The sequence below is a fragment of the Theobroma umbraticum genome, unplaced genomic scaffold (genome assembly GCF_002168275.2).
Source record: "Theobroma umbraticum cultivar Fairchild unplaced genomic scaffold, ASM216827v3 scaffold_81.0, whole genome shotgun sequence".
NCBI classification, from domain to species: domain Eukaryota; kingdom Viridiplantae; phylum Streptophyta; class Magnoliopsida; order Malvales; family Malvaceae; genus Theobroma; species Theobroma umbraticum.
The window spans coordinates 3,425,251-3,445,098 of record NW_018397268.1 but is presented as its reverse complement, the minus strand read 5'-3'; the positions used below and the strand labels follow the sequence as shown (position 1 = coordinate 3,445,098).

Genomic DNA, 19,848 nt, shown 5'->3' with positions numbered 1-19,848 from the left:
AAAGGAACAGTACATAGGGAGGTACAAGCACCCACCCAGAAATGCATAGTTGATTTACAGAATAACTTTTTCATTTAAAGAATTAGTAGCACTGATTTTTTTCTGGCACTATATTTAAAGGCACTGCTGAAAGTTTTCAAATAAGGCAGGTCGATGTCCACATTGGGCTATTGAAATATTTATTCTGATAATTATTAATTCTTTTTACTTTATATATATATATATATATATATATATATACGTTTGTATGCATATTTTTTGGTTAACAAGATTCCTTTCTCTGTCTTATTCAACTACTCATTTCTTTGTCAATTGCAATGAGCAAGCCCTACAAAGCCATAAGCTTACCACATTGATTTAATTAGGGCTGCTTGTCTGCTATTGAAAATATTTTTCATTTCTTTTTTCTTTTTTTTAATCACATTAAAGAAGGAAACTTTTGAGTGACAATTCTACTATAACTTCAAACAAAAAACTTCCACACCTATCTAAATATTTTACAAGCATACTATATCACTAGCCAATATTTTAAAAAAAAAGCATTATTTTTCATACATATATATACTCAAAAACTAGGGTTTAAACTTTGAACCAATCAAGGATCAATCTTTTTGAATCAAGAAGTAAGCTTTACTCAACATATAATGGAGGTTTCTTTTTGCCAATAGATCTTCTATTATTGCATCTCAAAAAAAAAAAAAAAAAAAAAAAAAAAAAAAAAAAAAAGAAAAGAAAAGAAAAAGGAGAGAAACTAAAGAAGTTGTACAAATAATAATTTCTTGTCTGTCCAGACTAGCATGTTGGACCACAATGTTTGATGCTGTGATATATATATAAATTAATGATCAGAGCAAATATTGGGTCGAATCCTAGATTAACACAGTAATAAATTGAGTTGAGATGCTAAGCCAATGATTAAATATTCAACCACATAATATAATTTATTAAATAAATTATCTTTCACCAACCTTTGCTCTCAATTTAAAAAATTTTTTAAATTATTTTCCTTGTTGTCTAGTACCTTTCATTTTAATTGTCAAACTACTCCTTTTTAAACCGTTAGGTAAAGTTTTTTAGTAATTATTTAAAAAATTTAACGATTTAACCTCTCACAAACATCAAATGAATTAAAGAATTTGTTACATACTCAATCTATTAACATAGCAATTCAAATTTGATTTATCATCGTTTATTAATATTTTTAAAAAATATTAAAATTTATTATTGAAATCTTTCTTTTTGCTTAAAGTTTGTGGTAAATCGTTGTATTCAAAAAAGAAAAAGAGAGAGAGCATAGAATTTCCATGCATCTATAAGTAACTTAAAAATCTCTTTTGAGGATATCGTGTGTATATAAGCACCTCAAACAATCCTTTCCTCCACCTACTCTTCTCTCGTCTCTCATCATATATTTCTTTCTTATGTTATGTGCATTGACGCGGCTAGATCTTGACTATCTCAGCATCTCTTTTCCCTATGTCTTCTCTCTTTCTTTACTTAACAGCACTTCTTCTTTGAACAGTCTTCCTTTCGCCAAACCTTTCAAAACCGTTTAAGCCCAATTTTTGCCATTTTTTTAAAATTTTTTTGAGCTTTGGGTTTTCTCCAATCTACGAACTAAAGTAGATTTGTCAACTTTGATGATGGAAAAAATTTTTTTTGAACCCAAAAATTTAAGAAGCATGAACTATTACAAGAAAGAAAAGTAGTAATAGTAGTAGTAGTTGGCAAGTGTTTTGTTCATGATTTAACATTCAACAAAGACATATTACTTTCACTAATATATATGCTTCCATGTATATATTTTTCTCATTTTTGGCTTATTTTCACTTTGCCCTTTTCAGCAGGTTTTGTTTAGGAACCGTATATTCTACCTAGGCTTCTCCTTTGGACCTTGCATCCATTTGTTAATGCCACGTTAGCATATGCTTGCAGAAGCCACATAACAAAAAAAAAAAAAAACTAAAAGACCTCAGCCCTTTGCTCTCTCTTCTTTTCTTTGCTTTTTCTCTCTTTCCCTGCAAATTTCACATTCCTTCTGATTACTAAACAGTACTTAGATTATCAGTCGTTTTTTGCTGCTGCAGCATCATCAAGATTCACATGCAAATATAGTACGGCAGCCGTGGTCCCTGTACTGCGATTGTTTTTTTTTCAGATGCCATAGATTTTATTTGAGCATGAGAATCTTGATGATGCTGCAGCGGCCATAAATGACTTCACAAAAAAAATCCATATAAATCTTTATAGATCTTGATTTACACTGCTTTTGCAGCTATAGAAGGTGAACTCTTCTTAATCCAAAGGACTTTTTCGGGTTTCCTTCCTGTTTCCCTTGTCTTTTTTTGATATTGATATATATTTTATAGGAATGTTCTTGCAGATCTTTTCATATGATATTTTTGTTTTGCATATGTATCTGCATAAGCTGAATTATTCTATTGCTGTTTCTTGCTTTTTCTTTTTGCAGCACATGATGATCAGAGATGCAACTATCAAACTTACAGTTTGAAGAAATTAAGGTTAGATATGAAACTTGTAGTTTCTGTGGTCTAGAATTCTAGTTAGTGTGATTTTCTGTCCATACAATAACAGTTTCTTTTTGTGTTTTTATCTTTTTTAGGGTTTATGGAATATAGGGTTTTGTTTGCCTTAATGAAAATATTTTTCTCCATTTTTGTGCAATTTTTTTATCCTACCTTTTGATTTCTTGAAGCTTATCATGAAACTCAAATGGGGTCTTTTGGAAGGTACTAATATCTCAATGTTTAGTTTGGATTGGAGAAATTTTTGCTACCCATTGCCAATTTTGTTCTTGACCATGTCTCTTTAATTCTTTTAAATGTCTTATAATTTGTTGAATGATGCTTTTAGGTACCGTTTTTCATTGGCATCCTCAAATTTTTTAACTTGCTGCCAATGCAGATATGTTTCTGATTTATATTCAGTTTCACTTAAATCCGGTGTACTCAACAAAAAAGATTGAATCATAATCTTCCTTATCATCTGTTAATTATTAATTTCTTGAAATATAATGACTTTCAGGATAAATTCTTGGGTTCTTGAGAGCTACTTAATTAAGGCAATGTTTGCTTTCTTCCTCATTCTTCTCTTCCTTGCTGGCTTATTCTTCTTAATAGTTCTCACATCAGCTGATTCCTGTCAGCCCCTGATTTATTTCCTTTTCCATGGATGTTCTGTATTGAGCGGCAGCTTTCATGCTCCTGCGCTCATGGGTGGTACTCTCTTTTGTATATTTAAAAGCTATCAATGCGTTTATTTTCTTGGCTGAGCAAAAAGGAAGTTCTCACATCAGCTACTATCTGCGAAATATAATGGTTATTGAGACTTCACCTGAATCAACCCAAAGTTTCATTCCTTCTTTTTCTATTGCTTTATTCCCCTAGTAACCACTTCCCCTCCAAAAGAAACATGCATATATTTGATCTTCCCGTAGACAATTTATCTGGTGATTTTTTCTTTTACTTAACTCTTTATTTCCCTTGTGACGTTAGAATAGATTGGATACATATCTAATTTTAATTCAGGATATACATATGTTTGCTCTATTTCTAATATTCTTATTTTCTTTGACATTACCAAGCTTATGCTCTCATGTTTTAGATTGGGGATAAATTTCAGTGCACAGATTTCATATATATCCAGGTTAGGCATCTCAATCATCTTTCTTGTCGTTCTTTAAGAAAAACCTACAATAAAACTACTTGTTTTCAACATTCACATGAAAAAAAATGGGCAAAAGGAAAAAAAGGATTAATAAAATAAGATACTGCTGCTTGTTTCTGACTGGTTTGAGGACATCACCAGTCAGGAAAATCCTGGCTGAACGTCCCACGTGCAAAACAAACGAAAAAACAAAAAATACATACAGCATTAGCTGTAACTCTGAAAAATTGGAATCAATATGATTCTAAATGACAAATCTCCTTGCAATTATCTTTCAATATTTGCACATGATTATACATGGGGTCATCGATTTGGGGTAAATGATTTGATGGACTCTTGGGGCTATATAGGCTCCATTATATGTGAGAAAGGCTGCGAAATTTAACTTTATTATTATTATTATTATTATTATTATTATTTTTGGTATCAGGTTATATTTATCCTTGTAGCAAACGAATCCAAAGGAGGACCTTGAAAAGAGAAATAGGTCTAGAAGCCCATGCATTAGTTATAATCTTCAATGGAGTTTTTGCTCGGAAGCTGCTGTGGAAACTTGGTTGAGGAACCAGTGATGTACATGACATATGGTTTCCAAAGGCAAGTGGCTTTCTTGCTTATCAGCCATGGATTTTGAGGAAGAATCTTAAGCCAAATCATGTGGGGCATTTAGTGACAAAAGCTGTTATGTCATTTTGACAAGTGAAAAGGAACTGTGATGAATCATTCCTTCTTCAACAGGTCCACTCAGTCTGGGGAAAAACAACTTAAACATGCACGATGTGATCATAACAAATCAATCTTACTCAACAGATGTTCCATGCATTCATAGATAATTCATTTCTGATTTGTGTATCGGACTCTTTCATTTCTTGATCAAAGCTTTAATGGCGTAAGGTCATTAGATATCTTAAGTATACATCTAAGTTCAAAATCTTATGCCACAGCTTTTGCATGGCAATCAAATATTTGCTTGTAAGTAATTACAGAAAATGCATTTACTGCTAACAGTATTAATCTGACTAGTTCAAGTTCACAACATCAATAGCTAAACGTGTGGGGCTTTGGGAGATATTATCACTGTCCATTTCCTCCTCTTTTTGATCTTCATCTTTGGACAGAAGTTAATTGAATTATCATACCATTCACTATTATCAATGAATAAAATGGAATGGCAATGACTGATTTAATATAAGTATTAGCCATTAATCAGTCCTTTCTGAGTGATCTGATGCAGCCTTTTCTTTTTTTTTTTCTTCATTTTTTTAGTTTTGAATAATATCCAAAGTGTTGCAGAAGTTGTCTTATTTTGCTTTACTATTTATAATTTCAAAATGTGTTCCATATGCTATATTGCTATTTGATTAACATTATAGAATTAGTCAAGACTTCTTTTATATTATAGAGTTGTCTTTCCTGGTTAATTCCAGTTATAGAGTATTGCTTCAAAAGCAACTTCTAGGATATGATCAGTACAGTTGCAATACAAAATTTTATAAGCTCAAAATAAGATATCAATAATAATGCAGTGAATATTTGCAGAATCTAGATACATTTATATGCACTTTACTGAATTTCCTCTTCCTCCAACAAAAACAAAATCTTAACACTCTACTGCTTCATTGAATTTTGTGAGAAAAAGCAATATTCAGAATAAGTTCCAGATAGTTAAATGGTGTCATGTTATAGCCAGTTGACTATTTTTAAGTCCCCCAGTACTTTGCTCTAGCCAAATTACTTGGATTACTTAAGTCATGGTTATAAATATATAGCCCTCCATGGATTAATTCCTGCAGGCAAAAGCATGAATGATCCCACTACTTCTATATCTATTCAATTTAATACTTGTCACTAATAATGAATCTAAGACTTTGCACAAATAGTTAAAAAGTAATTATAAAAGTAATAATACTATATATATATATATATATCAAATTTTATACATATAATAATAAAGAAAATTAAAAATTGAAGTTAATGGCCGCCACCACACATGAGCCCTTGGCTCCGCCCCTGTTTTGTCAACCTATGTGTTTCATGTTTAGTACTTTCCATGTGCCACAGCTTTGTCTGCAGATTTTTTCTTTTGTTTGATCAAAATTGTCTGGTTCAAAGCACTCAAAAAAAGAAAAAAAAAGGAAAAAACCTTAACCAACCCATGTATCGACCTCATCCTCCTCCTATAGGCTAATTGCCCTCCAAGAAAAAATGGTTGGCACATTTATAGTGCATATCGACCAGTATTGATTGATGATCGGTAGTACTATGCCCCTTTTATTTGATAGCGATGCATCTTAATTCGTAGATGTCCTCCTCCCTCATCCCTTTGCAGCTTTTTCAATCTAAAATGTTATGCTATTTATACCAAATTTAAGAACTACACTGCAATAAAATTAATGGTCCCCCTCTTCATATACATTACCTTTTACCTACTATAGCACCAGCTGCCCTAACCCATCCATAACTTTCTCATCACTTTAATTAGACACCAGATGTTCAATAGAAATTCCTTTTTTTTTTTTTTAAATCTTTAGTCAATTTGAAATTCCAAGATTTACTCTTGATTCTCTCCTTCTCATAAGCTGTGCATTTAACATTAACGTTAAGAAAGAACTTATTAGTAAAATTTAAATCTAAAATTATTCGTTATCGAAATGAACAAATTTAATAATTAAGTCGATTTATTATTAATTCACTTGGATTTTTTCACCATGAACGGCCATAAGAACGGTGGGTCGAAGGGGGCCACACAGGGAATTCAATGGTCCCCATGGCAGGCCGTGATGACAGCAAGAGTACTATGGCTTGTCGCCCCCCTTTGACAAAGATACAGTAGCAAATATAACTGAGATGAGAATTGAATGGTGATAACCATTTACAATGTACGTGTCAATTTTAGACCACAGAAGTTTAAATGAGAGACAGCTTTGTAGGATTTATGTCAAAACTATTAATGTTTGATTTGGTATATGATAGCTCAAGGTTTTATTATGATAAATGCTTTGTGTTTTCTGTTAGTTTTTACACATTTCAAAGTTACATAAAATAATTAATGCACTGATTGAAAAAGGTTCTAATTATTAATATCTCATCTTATTTTGATTAATAAAGATTAAGTTTGAGATAAAAGCCTAGCTAAGGGAGATCAAAGCTGCAGTTATATTGACTGATCACAATGCAGTACAAAAACTTTACACTTATACCAGAGTACTAAACCTTATAAGTTAATCCTCTTTTATATTTACTAATTACTACTACACATTTTTAATTTGTCGGCAATGATCATGTAATAATATGAGATATGCTTTCTGTGTAATCATTTAGAATCTTAATTAAGTTCAAGTTTTAAATTTTCTAGCAAGGCACAGAATGAGGAAAAGAAATGGAAACAATTTACTTCAAATCATGTAATCCACTTAATTATGGTAGTACTAGGCAATGATAATATTAAAAAAGTTTTTGATAATATAGTCAGTAATTAGAATAAATCAAAAGACTAACAAGTTGTCGACTTTGCTTGTAATTTGTTCTTGTTTTCATCTAAACCAGAGTGTTTCGATGAACCCAACAAAGTTTTATTTGCCACTTAACAGTAATTGCAGTAAAAATATAATACAATTCAAAGTTTTAACTGCAAATCAATTTAATGGTGGTTCGAAACTGGTTAGATTCATTATTTAAAGTTCTCGTGCCAAACTAGACCTAAGCTTCCTCAAGGCTATGTATCTCACCTGGGCTGAGGAAGACCTACCCCTGAAGCCCAAAATCCAAAAATATTCAAACTGTGGCTAGAAGCCACAGCCCAAGAAACACATAAACCTTGAGCCTTAACAGATTGTTTCTCCATGAGGATTGGGTTAAATCAACCAGCAGGCCAGACATTGGACCACAAGTCTGGCTGCGTGGAACTAAGGTGGTATTTGATACATTACAATGCAATGTGATTGCAAGCAATGTGATTACAGAGAAAATAACATTACAGTGTTTGGTATGTAAGCAAAATAATGATTAAAATGCAGGGAAGATAACATTGCAGTGTTTGGTTTACAAGTACTTTAGTGGGAATGTAATGTTAATTGTCAAAATTATCCTTAATTATTAAAATATAAGTTTAATATATTTATTTTTTATTATTAATTTTTATATAATATCATTTCTTAAATATATTTTTAATATCATATATTTTTATTTTTATTTATTATTATAATATTTTATATTTTATTTTAATATATTTATATTTATATTATTAATTTTATATAATATCATTTCTTAAATATATTTTTAATGTCATATATTTTTATTTTATTTATTATTATAATATTTTATATTTATTTTTAATATATTTATATTATATTATTAATTTTTATATAATATCATATTTTAATATATTTTAATATCATATATTTTATTTTTATTTATTATTATAATTTTATATATTTTATTTTAATATATTTATATTTTTATTATTAATTTTTATATAATATCATTTCTTAAATATATTTTTAATGTCATATATTTTATTTTATTTATTATTATAATATTTTATATTTTATTTTTAATATATTTATATTTATATTATTAATTTTTATATAATATCATTTTTAAATATATTTTTAATGTCATATATTTTTATTTTTATTTATTATTTAATTTTTATATTTTTTATTTCATTTCTTTAATATATTTTTATATTATATACTTTTAAATTTTAATTTTTTTTACCTATATTATATAAATGTTAATTTTTTATATTTTATTTTTATTTTTATATTATATATTTTACTATAATATTTTTATTTTAATTATAATATTATAAAATATTTTTAATAAGGTAATAAAATTGAAAAGTAAAATTATCTTTAAGAACATTACAGAGTACAATGTAATGTGATTGTATTAGTTTTGGACTGTAATCACATTACATCCATTGACTGTAATGTGATTGTATTACAATCTTACATTGCAATGATCTGTTATAAAACAAATACTGTAATGTAATTTAATAAGCCACATTATAAATAATATGTTTTACATTACATTATACCAAACGGACCCTAAAGGTAACCTGTCCGTCGGTTTCTTCAGTTGAGCTGAAAGTGGTAGATTGGCTCCCCGCTTAACGCTCTCTCTTCTTTTCTTCTTACTTGGCTTTCCCAGTGACATCTTTTGTCATTCATAAGTTTGTAACTTCTTTAAGCTTTTAGCTTTAGGAATCATATTCTTCTCCACCTTAATAAGTTAGCATCTTCTTCATGCTTTTGGGTTTAGGAAACATATTCTTCTCCATCTTAAGGAAAGAATCAAATTCCAAGTTAGTGACCGTCCTGTAGAGTCACATGGACTACGTACAATCAAATTCCAATTTAGTGACCGTCCTGCAGTGGTACGTGATCATGATTCACTAGTCAAGAGATTTTCCTTCTTTCAAAAACTCTTACAATTATCTTTCAAACGGACAAAAAAAGAAATGGCTGAAGGAGTTTTGTTTGACATTGCTGGAAAAGTCCTGGAAGGTCTGGGACCTTTAGCTCTCCGAGAGCTTAGCTTGGCCAGTAATGCAAAAGCTGAACTCACCAAGCTTGAAGGAACTATTTCCATTATCAAAGCTGTCCTTCTCGATGCAGAGGAGCAGCACAACAGCAACAAACGAGAGGTCACAGTCTGGCTCAAGCAGCTGAAAGATGCAGTTTATGATGTGGACGACTTGCTGGATGATTTCTCCACCGAAGTTTTGGGGCGACAGGCAATGAAGGGAAATGAAATGTCAAAAAAGGTACGTATTTTCTTCTCGAAATCAAACCAGCTCTCATATCTTCTCAAGATGGGTCATAGAGTTAAAGCTCTAAGAGAGAGACTAGATGCAATTTCGGCTGATAGAATCAAGTTCCAGTTTAATGAGCGCCTTGTGGAGTCACAGATTCAAAGTAGGGAAAGAGAGCAAACTTATTCCTTTGTACGATCAGAGGAAGTTATTGGAAGAGATGATGATAAAAGAGCAATTATAGATTTGCTCTTAGAAACCAAACCTGAAGAAAGTATTAGAGTTGTCCCCATTGTTGGGATTGGAGGATTAGGAAAAACTACATTAGCTCAAATACTGTTTAATGATGAGAAAGTCAGAGCACATTTTGAGCTAAAAATGTGTCAGATAGGTTTGAAGTTAAAACAGTTGTGGAAAAAATACTTGAAGCTGCAACTCAAAAAAAAAGATCAACTAAACTGGCAAATAGAAACACTACAAAATCACCTCCGAGATAAAATTGATGGAAAGAAATATTTGCTAGTCTTAGATGACGTTTGTCTCTTTTTCAACTCATCATCTCCTGGAATATGGGCCAGAGAAAAATGCAAAGCCTTTGATTTTTTATTGTGATGCTTAATTTCACAGGTCTATAATTTTTCTTGATGGGTTTTGTTTATTGTATCTCTGTTTTCATTTTCACTGAAGATTGGATTGGTTTGCAGAACTGAGCTGGGTCTTTAAATGCCACGATATTCACTTTCTTGGCTTCACTCGGTCTCTTCTCCTTTTTTGTTGGCGTTCTTACTGACCCAGGCGATGTTCCTTCTTCTTATCTCCCTGATGATGAAGATAGTTCTTATGTCTCAGATGAAGAACCCAAGAAAAAGGTAAGTTTTTTTTTTATTATTCTAAATGTATTTGATCAATATTTTCAAGGAAAGTTGAATTTTTTTGTGTATTTGAGATATGATTTGATTTGGGTTTTCTACATTCATTGGAAAGCCTTTAGAGAATTGGACTGAAATGTTATGTATTATGTGGTTGATGCAGTTGGATTTAGGAGGACAGGGTTAGGAACTGTTTCTTTTCTGGAGAACACTATCATTTACCATCTCCAAATTTAACTCGAGATATGTTCAATAAAATAAGGTAATTAATGGAGCTTTTACTTTTATTCCAATTGTAAAAATTTGAAACATGTGTTTTATTCCTATTTGGATCTTTTGGACATGAAAGACTAATTTAAGACTCCATTTGATTGAGGCTTTTGCTCTGTTTTCTTCTTTTTGCAAAAAATGAATAGAAAAGAACAAGCAAAAGATAGAAAATAGCAAAACAAATAGCAAAAAGCAAAACCATCAACCAAACAGAATCTAAGTATTTCCGATAGCTTTTTGGAGCTTAACACGTTGGCACTTACAGTTTCTTGGGTTTAAATTGTTTTACAGATATCTTATATAATACTGTTGATAGCCACAACCTGACAAGTCAATACTTGTTGTCTAGTCTTAAGTTTTGGTATGTGCAATATTCTAAATATTGCATTTTTTACAATATAAGAATATGCTAAAGATTGTTTATACAAGTTTTATTGTTTATACAAGTTTTATTGTTTATACAAGTTTTATACTTGTCAGAAGCTTGATATGGCATTAAAGCAATCAATGTAGAATGACTGAATTGAGGTTCATAAAGGTTCTTGACAAATAATGATAATATGAGACGTGTGATATTGAGTAGTCAATCCAGCGGGTAGTTAGAGGGGAAATTATGGAGATTGCCTTTGGTGAAGAAAGTTTATTCCATGAGTGAAGAAATTTGGTTTTAGATACATGGTTTAACCCTAGAGCTTATGAAGTGAAAGTAATCATGTAGTAGATTTACAAAACATGGGAATAAGAGAGTAGAATGACAATTGAGGTAAGAACTACCAGTCTATATAATTATAACCTGCTGTTTCATTGAATTCAAAATTTACCAATTTGTATGGGCAGTCTTGGTCCACCAAGATGTACTTAGTTGTTTCAGGAGCTGTTTGGATATGCAGCTAAACTTCTATGTTTGATCTGTTAAGCCATCATTGTTGGGAAAGACATTCATTTTGGAGTTAGCCAGTTTCATACCGAAACAGCATGGTCAAAGTTATGCGAGTATACTGCTACCATGTCCATGTCATGGAGTCCTTTTCATCTCAATGTTTAGTGAGATCATGCTCACTGATTCCTTTCCTTTTCTTTTCTTTTTTTTTTCAGGGTTTATGGAAGTTAATAAGAGAAGGGCCAGATGTTTTGTGTAGTAAGGGGATTTGTTGTTTTGATTTCAGTTATGCTTTATGCAAAGGGTATAGCTTCATTATGTATTCTGACTTCATGGATGAATGATTTAGGGTGTACAATCAAAGTATTAAGTGAGACATGAACTTTTTAGGTTACCCTTGATTTTTCTTATCCCTAATATTGAAGACTTGGAACAACCCTAATCTGATGCAAGTCTTAGACTATCTGATGTCTCATGACCAAGAAGAACTAGACGGCCATTCTTAGTTGGATTTATTTGATCCAGGTGGTTATTTTGAGAGCCCTGTGTTATAAATTCTCTTCTTTGCTAAAGTCTAGAATATATAGATTTGATTTATTCTTTGACTACCTTCAATCATTTTCTATAGCAAAGTAGAAACTTGAGTTTTAACTATACTAGATTTAAATTGAAATTTCAGCTTCTATAGTGGCTTCTGAGTTGGTTATTTCATCAATTTACCAAATTGAATTCCAGGAGTCTGCTTGCTTAGTGTTTGACATGCTTAAGTCATGAAACTTTATGACACTAGTCTCCCTCTCTCTCTAATAAATTCTGAGGTTGGTATGTGTCGTAGGTTGCTTGTGGAGCAATGATGCTTGCATTATTTGCAACACTTGGGACTCTCTTAGGTTGGCATGTCTACCTAATAACTCACAATATGACAACCATAGAGGTGGCTTGATTTTTACAGTTGGATGCATGGCTTGGATTACTCCTGCATAGTTGTCTAAATCTCCCTGAAATTATCCTTTTGCCCGTATTATGAAGGAATACGAGCTACATGGTTGGCTAAGAAATCTGGGCTGAGCTATCGTCATCCGTTTGATCTTAGTGTTTGCAAAAATATTACCGTGGTACTTCTCCCTCATTCTCTGTCTTGGCTGTGTGTGTGTCTTTCGTCTTTATTTTCTTCATAATATATTGTACCTGTAAGCTATTAGTATGTGATTTTATCTGCCTCTTAATTAGGTATTGGGTCCCAACATGCTGAGATGGTTATGGCCGGCATCAACTAGTCATCTCAACGATGGAGTAAGCTTCCCTGCTTCACGTGATAGTTGATAGATATTTGCCAAATCCACCTAGGTCCTTGCTCGCTATTACACGGTGAAGATTTTGCATTGTGTTCATTTTATGTCATTGTTTCAAGAGGAGAAAGGATAGGTTCAGTGAGTTGTTGGCCTAACTAGGAGAGAAGTGGTCAACCATAGATCCACACAGTGACATGTATGCTTTGCCTAGCCTGATAATACTAGCTTGTTCTTTTAGTTCCTTTTTTGAAATTATTTTCTACTGCCCTTTATAAAGGGATTTTGTAACATAATACAGTAGGCAATTGATATAGGCTACGAGGTGAAAAGTAATTTGTGTAATAAAAATCAAATGTGTAAATGTTTTGACTTCAATCACACGTGTGGAAGAGTCCTCTATCATCTTATAAATCTCAAAAGTTCTCTTTTCAAGATTCGAAATTGAGACCTCTCGAGTTAACTGTTGAGGTGTAAATGTCTACAATAGTGTCTCTATGTCACGAGGAAAGTGCATTTATCCTACATCGGACAGGAACGGAAAGTCTTGAGTTCTTTATAAGCGGGTGTGTTGCACACTCCCATAAGCGCGTTTGCTGGGGAGAAGGTAATGACTCTTGTGGGCCAGGCTGAGCGACTTCAACGGATTGAGGTAGGCAAGGTGGTCAATCGCAACGGGAATGCTGTCGGAAGGTTGTGCTGCGTATTCTGGTAAACGCGTTTATGGGGGAGAGAGTAATGATCCTGTGACATCTACCCCAAGTGGTTTCTTGAATCCAATTGCTTTGAGATAATTTATTGAGATATGATTATTAATTATGTCCCACTCACAAAATCCAACATGGTTCACCATCTGGACTGGCATATAGGAAGGTTGAAACAACTCTAATGCTTAGGGATAAGGAAGATGAAAGATGATCAAATCCAATTGGAAAAGATAAATGATCTTAACCTGGAACAACTTGAGCAATAGTAATTATGTTAGAAAAGCTCAATTAAACTCCAACAACGTGACTCAATGTATCTAATTATGGAAATCAAAGAGCAATAGTAATTATCACATATGGCGTAAGCCAGACAACACAACTTGTTATGACTCCAGTAGCATTTTAGCTCCTTATTCAATGTTTCCTATGATAGTGGCTGGGGCATATGCGAGATCGATGCCCAGTGGCCGAGGGAATAGGGTCTACTAAGGGCCTCCAGTCTCCAACAGTTTTAGAATTTTATAGTTTTGTCATTACAACAATCGTTTTATCTGATAAGATGCCCGCGTAGCAATTAGTTAATAATTAATTTTAGTAGATTTAACGATTAAAGTAAAATCTATTGCAGTAGAATTATTTCTCAAGCAACATCAAAGGGTACATTTTCTGTTATAAAACTCATTAAGAATAAGTCTTATAGTAGAATGTTGGATGATTTGCTTAAAAATTCGTTAATCATTTTCATTGAAAAGGAAATTATTTGAGATTTTGACATTGATTTAGTAGTAGATGTTTTCAACTCTATGAAAAACGGTCGAGTCTTAGTATACAATAATTGTTAGGAAGTATCTTTATTTTTTACTTAACATGTAATTGAAGCTATTTGTGTAATTTTCATATTAATTTTTTTCATCTAAATTACTTTATGTTTTTGTCAATCGTTCAAACATTGATCGTTTTATAGATATTTAAATGCGAAATCTTAACTCTGCCACTATTGCCAATAAACGGTCATCAGTAAAATACAAACCTAGCTAATTAGGCTACCCACTATTGAATCAGACCAGATGAAGCTAACCCTTCATCAGTAACTCTTCCCTATTCTTAGAGAGCATTAAGAATTCAGATGTTCTAGCTAGAATCTTTCCTATTAACAAATCATGGTGATTCACACGTGGAATGCATATTACGTAGGTATAGGAGGCTTGACTTGAGGTAAGCTAAGGACATTTTCAGGAAGATTCATCCTGGAAAAACCTTGGAAGAATATGATTGCATCAAGATTGCAATTGCAGATACCTTTTGCTTTCAACTATGTATTAGTAAAGATTACAATAAGACAATAGGTCGTGCAGTCACTTTCTGTCTGCAAAATGTTTGCTCTAGTCCACTAAAATAACTTCCTAGTACTATATATATATATATATATATATATCCAACTTTATTCTAGCCTACCATGATCATCCTTTTGCGTGATTTGCATGGAGAAGTTTTAGTTGAATCCAGTTCATCCTCAAAGCAGGGATAGTGCTTGCTTCTCACGTTTGCTAGCCGCCGCCATTAATTGGTGCAACTTGCTCTCTTGTTGGGTGATATAAGGGAAACCCAGTGGATATTTATTACGTCTACATGAGTTCTGCTTATCAACACGTGAAACATTTCTGGTACTAGTTTTGAATTAATTTGGTTACTTCAATTTCTAATTAAAGGAAATCAACATTAATTAATTGAGATGACTAACATGGACTACTCAAGTAAATCAAATTTTAAGGTTCGATCATATTTCATAACCAAAAAAAAAAAAGAAGAAAAGTTAGGGACAGAATTCAAATATCTAAATTGGGAGATTGCTAATAATTAATAAATTCTTAATGTTAAATCATAACCTGATCTCAATTTTACAAATGGATAATTATATTGAATAAACTTATAAAATTATCCTATAAATTAACAATGAAATTTTAATACTTTATGAGTGGATTTACAAAAATTGTCAAGTGTCCGGAAGTGAGTTTATAGAATTGGTATCCAATTTTGCTAAAAATTTCCTATGTGTTGCTAAATATACTGGTTTCTTCAAATTCTCTCTTGGACACCAATTCTTTGTCTTTTTAATTTATTTTATTTACTTGAGACATAAATTAAGAAAGAAGTTTTCATTCCTATGTATTTTTTTATATTGAAATTTCAAAAATTTGATAATATTGATGTTTAAAGTTAAAAAAGAAAAATATGAATATGACATAAAAATAAAAAATAAAAGTATTGGGTATTCAATAATAAGAAAAAAACATAACTTTGGGACTTTACTTCCAAAAATTTGGATAATGAAAACAGAATAAAAGTAGTAACCATATATATATTTGCATGTAAAATTATAAACCATGTATGTTGTCCCGATAACATCCTAATATTCATTTGATTATATTATAAAAATAATTAAAAATTTTAGCTCATTTATATTGTTTCCCTATTAAAGTTGACAAAAAGTAAAATATATATCACATCATTATAAATATTGGAAAGAATAAAAGTATAATTATAATAAAAAGTAACTTACTTTACAAAATAATAATGTATAATAATATATAAATAAACTTTTATAGTTAATTTGTTTATTAAAATAGGATCTTAGAAAATTACAGAACAACAAAATGTGAAAGATATTAACAAGTGAAAAATTCCTATCTTACCTCACGTCCTTCCCTGGTGCTTTCCCATGAAAGAAATATTATAAAACATAACGAGAGTAATAAAGAACCCGAACCAATATAATGAAAAGAATAATGATAAATAATTTTACGAAAGAAACTTGGAAGAAACGAAAGGATATTGAAATACTTTCTTCTTTCAAAACTTGAAAATATTTAAATGAATAGTTTTTTATATGTATTTTGAATAAAGATTACAATGATATGTATCGTGTGCTATACGTATTGTGTATCTTAATTTAACTTGTTGCAATCTTTGTTATTTACATACAAATTTCAATTTTCTTCCTATTGAAACATGATATAGTATTGTTGATTCTGATGGAATACAAATAATGGAGCTGTGAAGTTTAAATAAGGTATGAAGATCCTGGAGTGTGACTACCAAAACATTTATAGCATATATACCACTTTTCCTCATAATTTGATGTATGTCACTAAAAAAACATTCTTCCAGAAATGCCAAAACTAATTGAAGAGAAAGAGAGACATTTTGCTTCACAAAATAGTAGATTTAATTTATTTAATGTTAGAAAGATTTTTATATAAATTAAGGGAGACGGATTCGAATTTAAGATTTTTAGTTAAATCTTAATATACTTTTTTCATCTTGAAAATTAATTTTAAAATTTAGAAAAAGAAAGAATGTTAAGCATTTAGAAAATGAAATCTAATATAACTTTTAAACAAAAGATGGAAAGAGATTTTTATAGGATGCAAGAGTTAAAAATTTAGTATGTTTTTCGTTTTTTAAATTAAAAAATCAATAAAATAAGTTGAAATTAATTTTGGATGAAATAGGGTGGTTATATCTTATTTGTAAAAAAAAAAAAAAAGATAGAACATGAGGAAGGGAGTTGATAAAACAAAAATCTTTACTCTTCATAGAAGAGTTTATTTTTCTTAATTTGGTATAAGTATATCAATTAAGGATTATATATTATCATTCTTTTATATATTTTAGTCAAATTTCAAATATAATTAATCTACTATAATTTGTCCTAAAACAAGAAAATAATAAATAATAAATTTACATATATTAAATCCACTAGGGGCAAGTTCTTTTAAGGTATATAAACGTTTATTAATTTATACTTCTCCACAATAACTCCAAAAATTGTTGTGCTCATTCCCATACCACCAGGTGCATTTATTTAATAAGATTTTAATTTTGAAATGTAAATCAATCACACTCATACCTCCACAATCCCTATAATTACAATAGTTTGTAGATTTCCTACTATTAACAATCTCGTTTCACAAAAACCTTCTTTATATTCTATTCAATACATAACAATATATATCAATTTTTATTCGTATCATACTATATGTATTACAAATCCGATCTAACTTATTATAATTTTTGTGAAATATGATATAATTTTTTTGAAAAAAAAATCTATGTTAAAATTTCATGACTTGAAATATTTACGAAATTTACCTTGAAGGTAACATTAAGCACAACAATGGCAGCAAAGAAGTTATCAGCATGGCTGCATTAAGATAACAAGGGAGAACTGGTTGATTAAGGGAGATCCCCAGAAGAGACCACAATCGGACCCAAACAGAACAAACCCAACCTAACAGACTTGGAACAACCCTAATCTGATGCAAGCCTTAGACAATCTGATGTCTAACGTCGAAAAAGAACTAGACGGCCAATCTTAGTTGGATTTGTTTGATCCAGGTGATTATTTTGAGAGCCTTGCGTTACAAATTCTCTTCTTTGCTAAAGTCTAGAAGATATAAATTTGATTTATTCTTTGACTACCTTCTTTCATTTTCTATAGCAAACTTGAAACTTGAGTTTTAACTATACTGGATTTAAATTGAAATTTCAGTTTCTATAGTGGCTTCTGAGTTTGTTATTTCATCAACTGCTTGCTTAGTTCCTTTTTTAAAAAAAAAAAAAAATTATTTTTAAAGGAATTTTGTACATTAATTAAATTGTGACTTAATACAATGGGCAGTTGATATAGGCTTCAATTTGAATGTAATCTGTGTAACAAACATTTGTAAATGTTTCAACTTCAATCACATAGTCAAGTTTATTCCACTTTTACCCTTGTGAAATAGTAGTCTTTCTGGACATATGTGAAAGCCAAATGAGGGTGGAGTCCCCTTTCAATTCATGCTCTAAATCTCAACTTGTCTTTTTAAGATTCCAAATTGAGACCTCTCCTAGTTAACTGTTGAGACATTAGATTATGAAAAAGTTTCCATTTCAATGTATTTTTATATATTAAAATCTTAAAATTTTGATAATATTGATGTTTAATGTCTATGCTTTTAATGTTCAAAAAAATAAAAATAAAAAACTAAAAAATATTTAGTATTTAATGATAAAATAAAAACATGATTTTGGGACTTTACTTCCGAAAAATTGGATAAAGAAAATGGAATAAAGATAGTAACCATATATATTGCCCCAATAACCTCCTAATATTCATTTGATTATATTATGAAGATTGCATCACTTTCTTCTTTCAGAATTGGAAGATATTTAAGTGAATAATTATTTTTAGATATATTTTAATCATTTGCAAGTTTTTAATTATTTACTGTTTGAAATTTTTTATACTAATGGAATAATTTTGCATATGTTGAGAAATAATCAAAGAATATTTTTTTAAAACATATTATCAATTTTGAAGGGATTTTATTGAATGAATCATTGTTTGCTTATATTATAGAGAAATATGTATATATATTCTACAGTATTGATAATTAAAAGTTTTTTTGCAGAGATTCTAAAGTATATAAAAGCTTGTAGAGAACATATGTAATGTATTATCTTTACATAAAAATTTTTTTATAGCACTTGAATTAATTTATATTTATATCTTTTGTATATATAATATTATATATAGTAATTTGTTCCCACTGAATATAAATTCAAGATCAACTGTTCCACCATCAACAACATCTTATAATTTATTACTGCTTCATCCATCGTTATCTTTCCTTCTGTCCACTAACAATTTAATTTTCATGTTGTTAATTTTTTAAAAAAAATTGGAATAAAAAAGCATTAAAGCACAATATTTTTAAAATTAAAATTTTCAATGTTAAATATATTAAAGTCAATGTATTTTTCTTAATCTCTATTAAAATTAAATGGAAGCAAACAATAGACGGTACATAAAGATAGTATTAAAAAAAATTAAAATTGATCAACAACTTTGATTTAAAATAAATGAATCGAAAAATTCTTCCAATAATCAATGAAATAAGTAATATATAACAATATGTATCAATTTTTATTTGTATTGTATTTTATGTATTGCATGTCTCAGTTTAGATTGTTGCAATCTTTGTGGACTATGAGATAATTTTAAAATATTTTAAAAAAAGATAAATAAAGAAAACAAGATGAAATGAGTTTTTTATAGGATGAAAGAGTTGAAAATTCATAAAAGCCTAGTTAATATAAGGGAGGTCGAAGTTGCAGTTATATTGATTGATGAGAATGCAATACAAAAACATTATACTACTAAATTCTATAAGTTAATCCTCTAGTATTCGAAGTATTTAAGATCCTATTATATATATATATATATTCAATAAATTTGTAAGTAATGACCATGCAATAAAGAGATATGCTTTCTATAATTATTTAGAATAATCCTTTTTAAATTCAAGTCTTGAATATTAAGCAAGAAATATAGTTAAAGAAG

The 19,848-nt window shown here is 30.1% G+C and overlaps 2 protein-coding genes and 1 long non-coding RNA gene across 3 annotated transcripts; all 3 read left to right on the top strand.

Annotated features, from left to right (window-relative positions):
* Window positions 1–1,399: 1,399 nt before the first annotated feature.
* On the top strand, window positions 1,400–4,565 carry LOC110425587 (uncharacterized). The gene is made up of 2 exons (XR_002446034.2): window positions 1,400–2,284; window positions 2,471–4,565. It is a non-coding gene; the product is annotated as an uncharacterized LOC110425587 (long non-coding RNA).
* Window positions 4,566–8,748: 4,183 nt separating this feature from the next.
* On the top strand, window positions 8,749–10,290 carry LOC149526630 (putative disease resistance protein RGA3). The gene is made up of 2 exons (XM_089785040.1): window positions 8,749–9,457; window positions 10,150–10,290. Exons 1-2 carry the CDS (start codon window positions 9,152–9,154, stop codon window positions 10,153–10,155), a joined length of 312 nt encoding a protein of 103 aa, XP_089641166.1. The 5' UTR covers window positions 8,749–9,151; the 3' UTR covers window positions 10,156–10,290.
* Window positions 10,156–13,167, top strand: LOC110425521 (putative protein S-acyltransferase 15; the record flags this gene model as incomplete). Its single annotated transcript, XM_089785120.1, has 4 exons — window positions 10,156–10,314; window positions 12,300–12,397; window positions 12,483–12,579; window positions 12,695–13,167. Coding segments are annotated over 4 exons (447 nt in total), but the record flags the coding sequence as incomplete, so codon positions are not given.
* Window positions 13,168–19,848: the final 6,681 nt, after the last annotated feature.

Bases quoted from the DNA above. Each gene is read 5' to 3' on its own strand.
- LOC149526630 (XM_089785040.1), top strand. From the start codon at position 9,152: ATGGCTGAAGGAGTTTTGTTTGACATTGCTGGAAAAGTCCTGGAAGGT.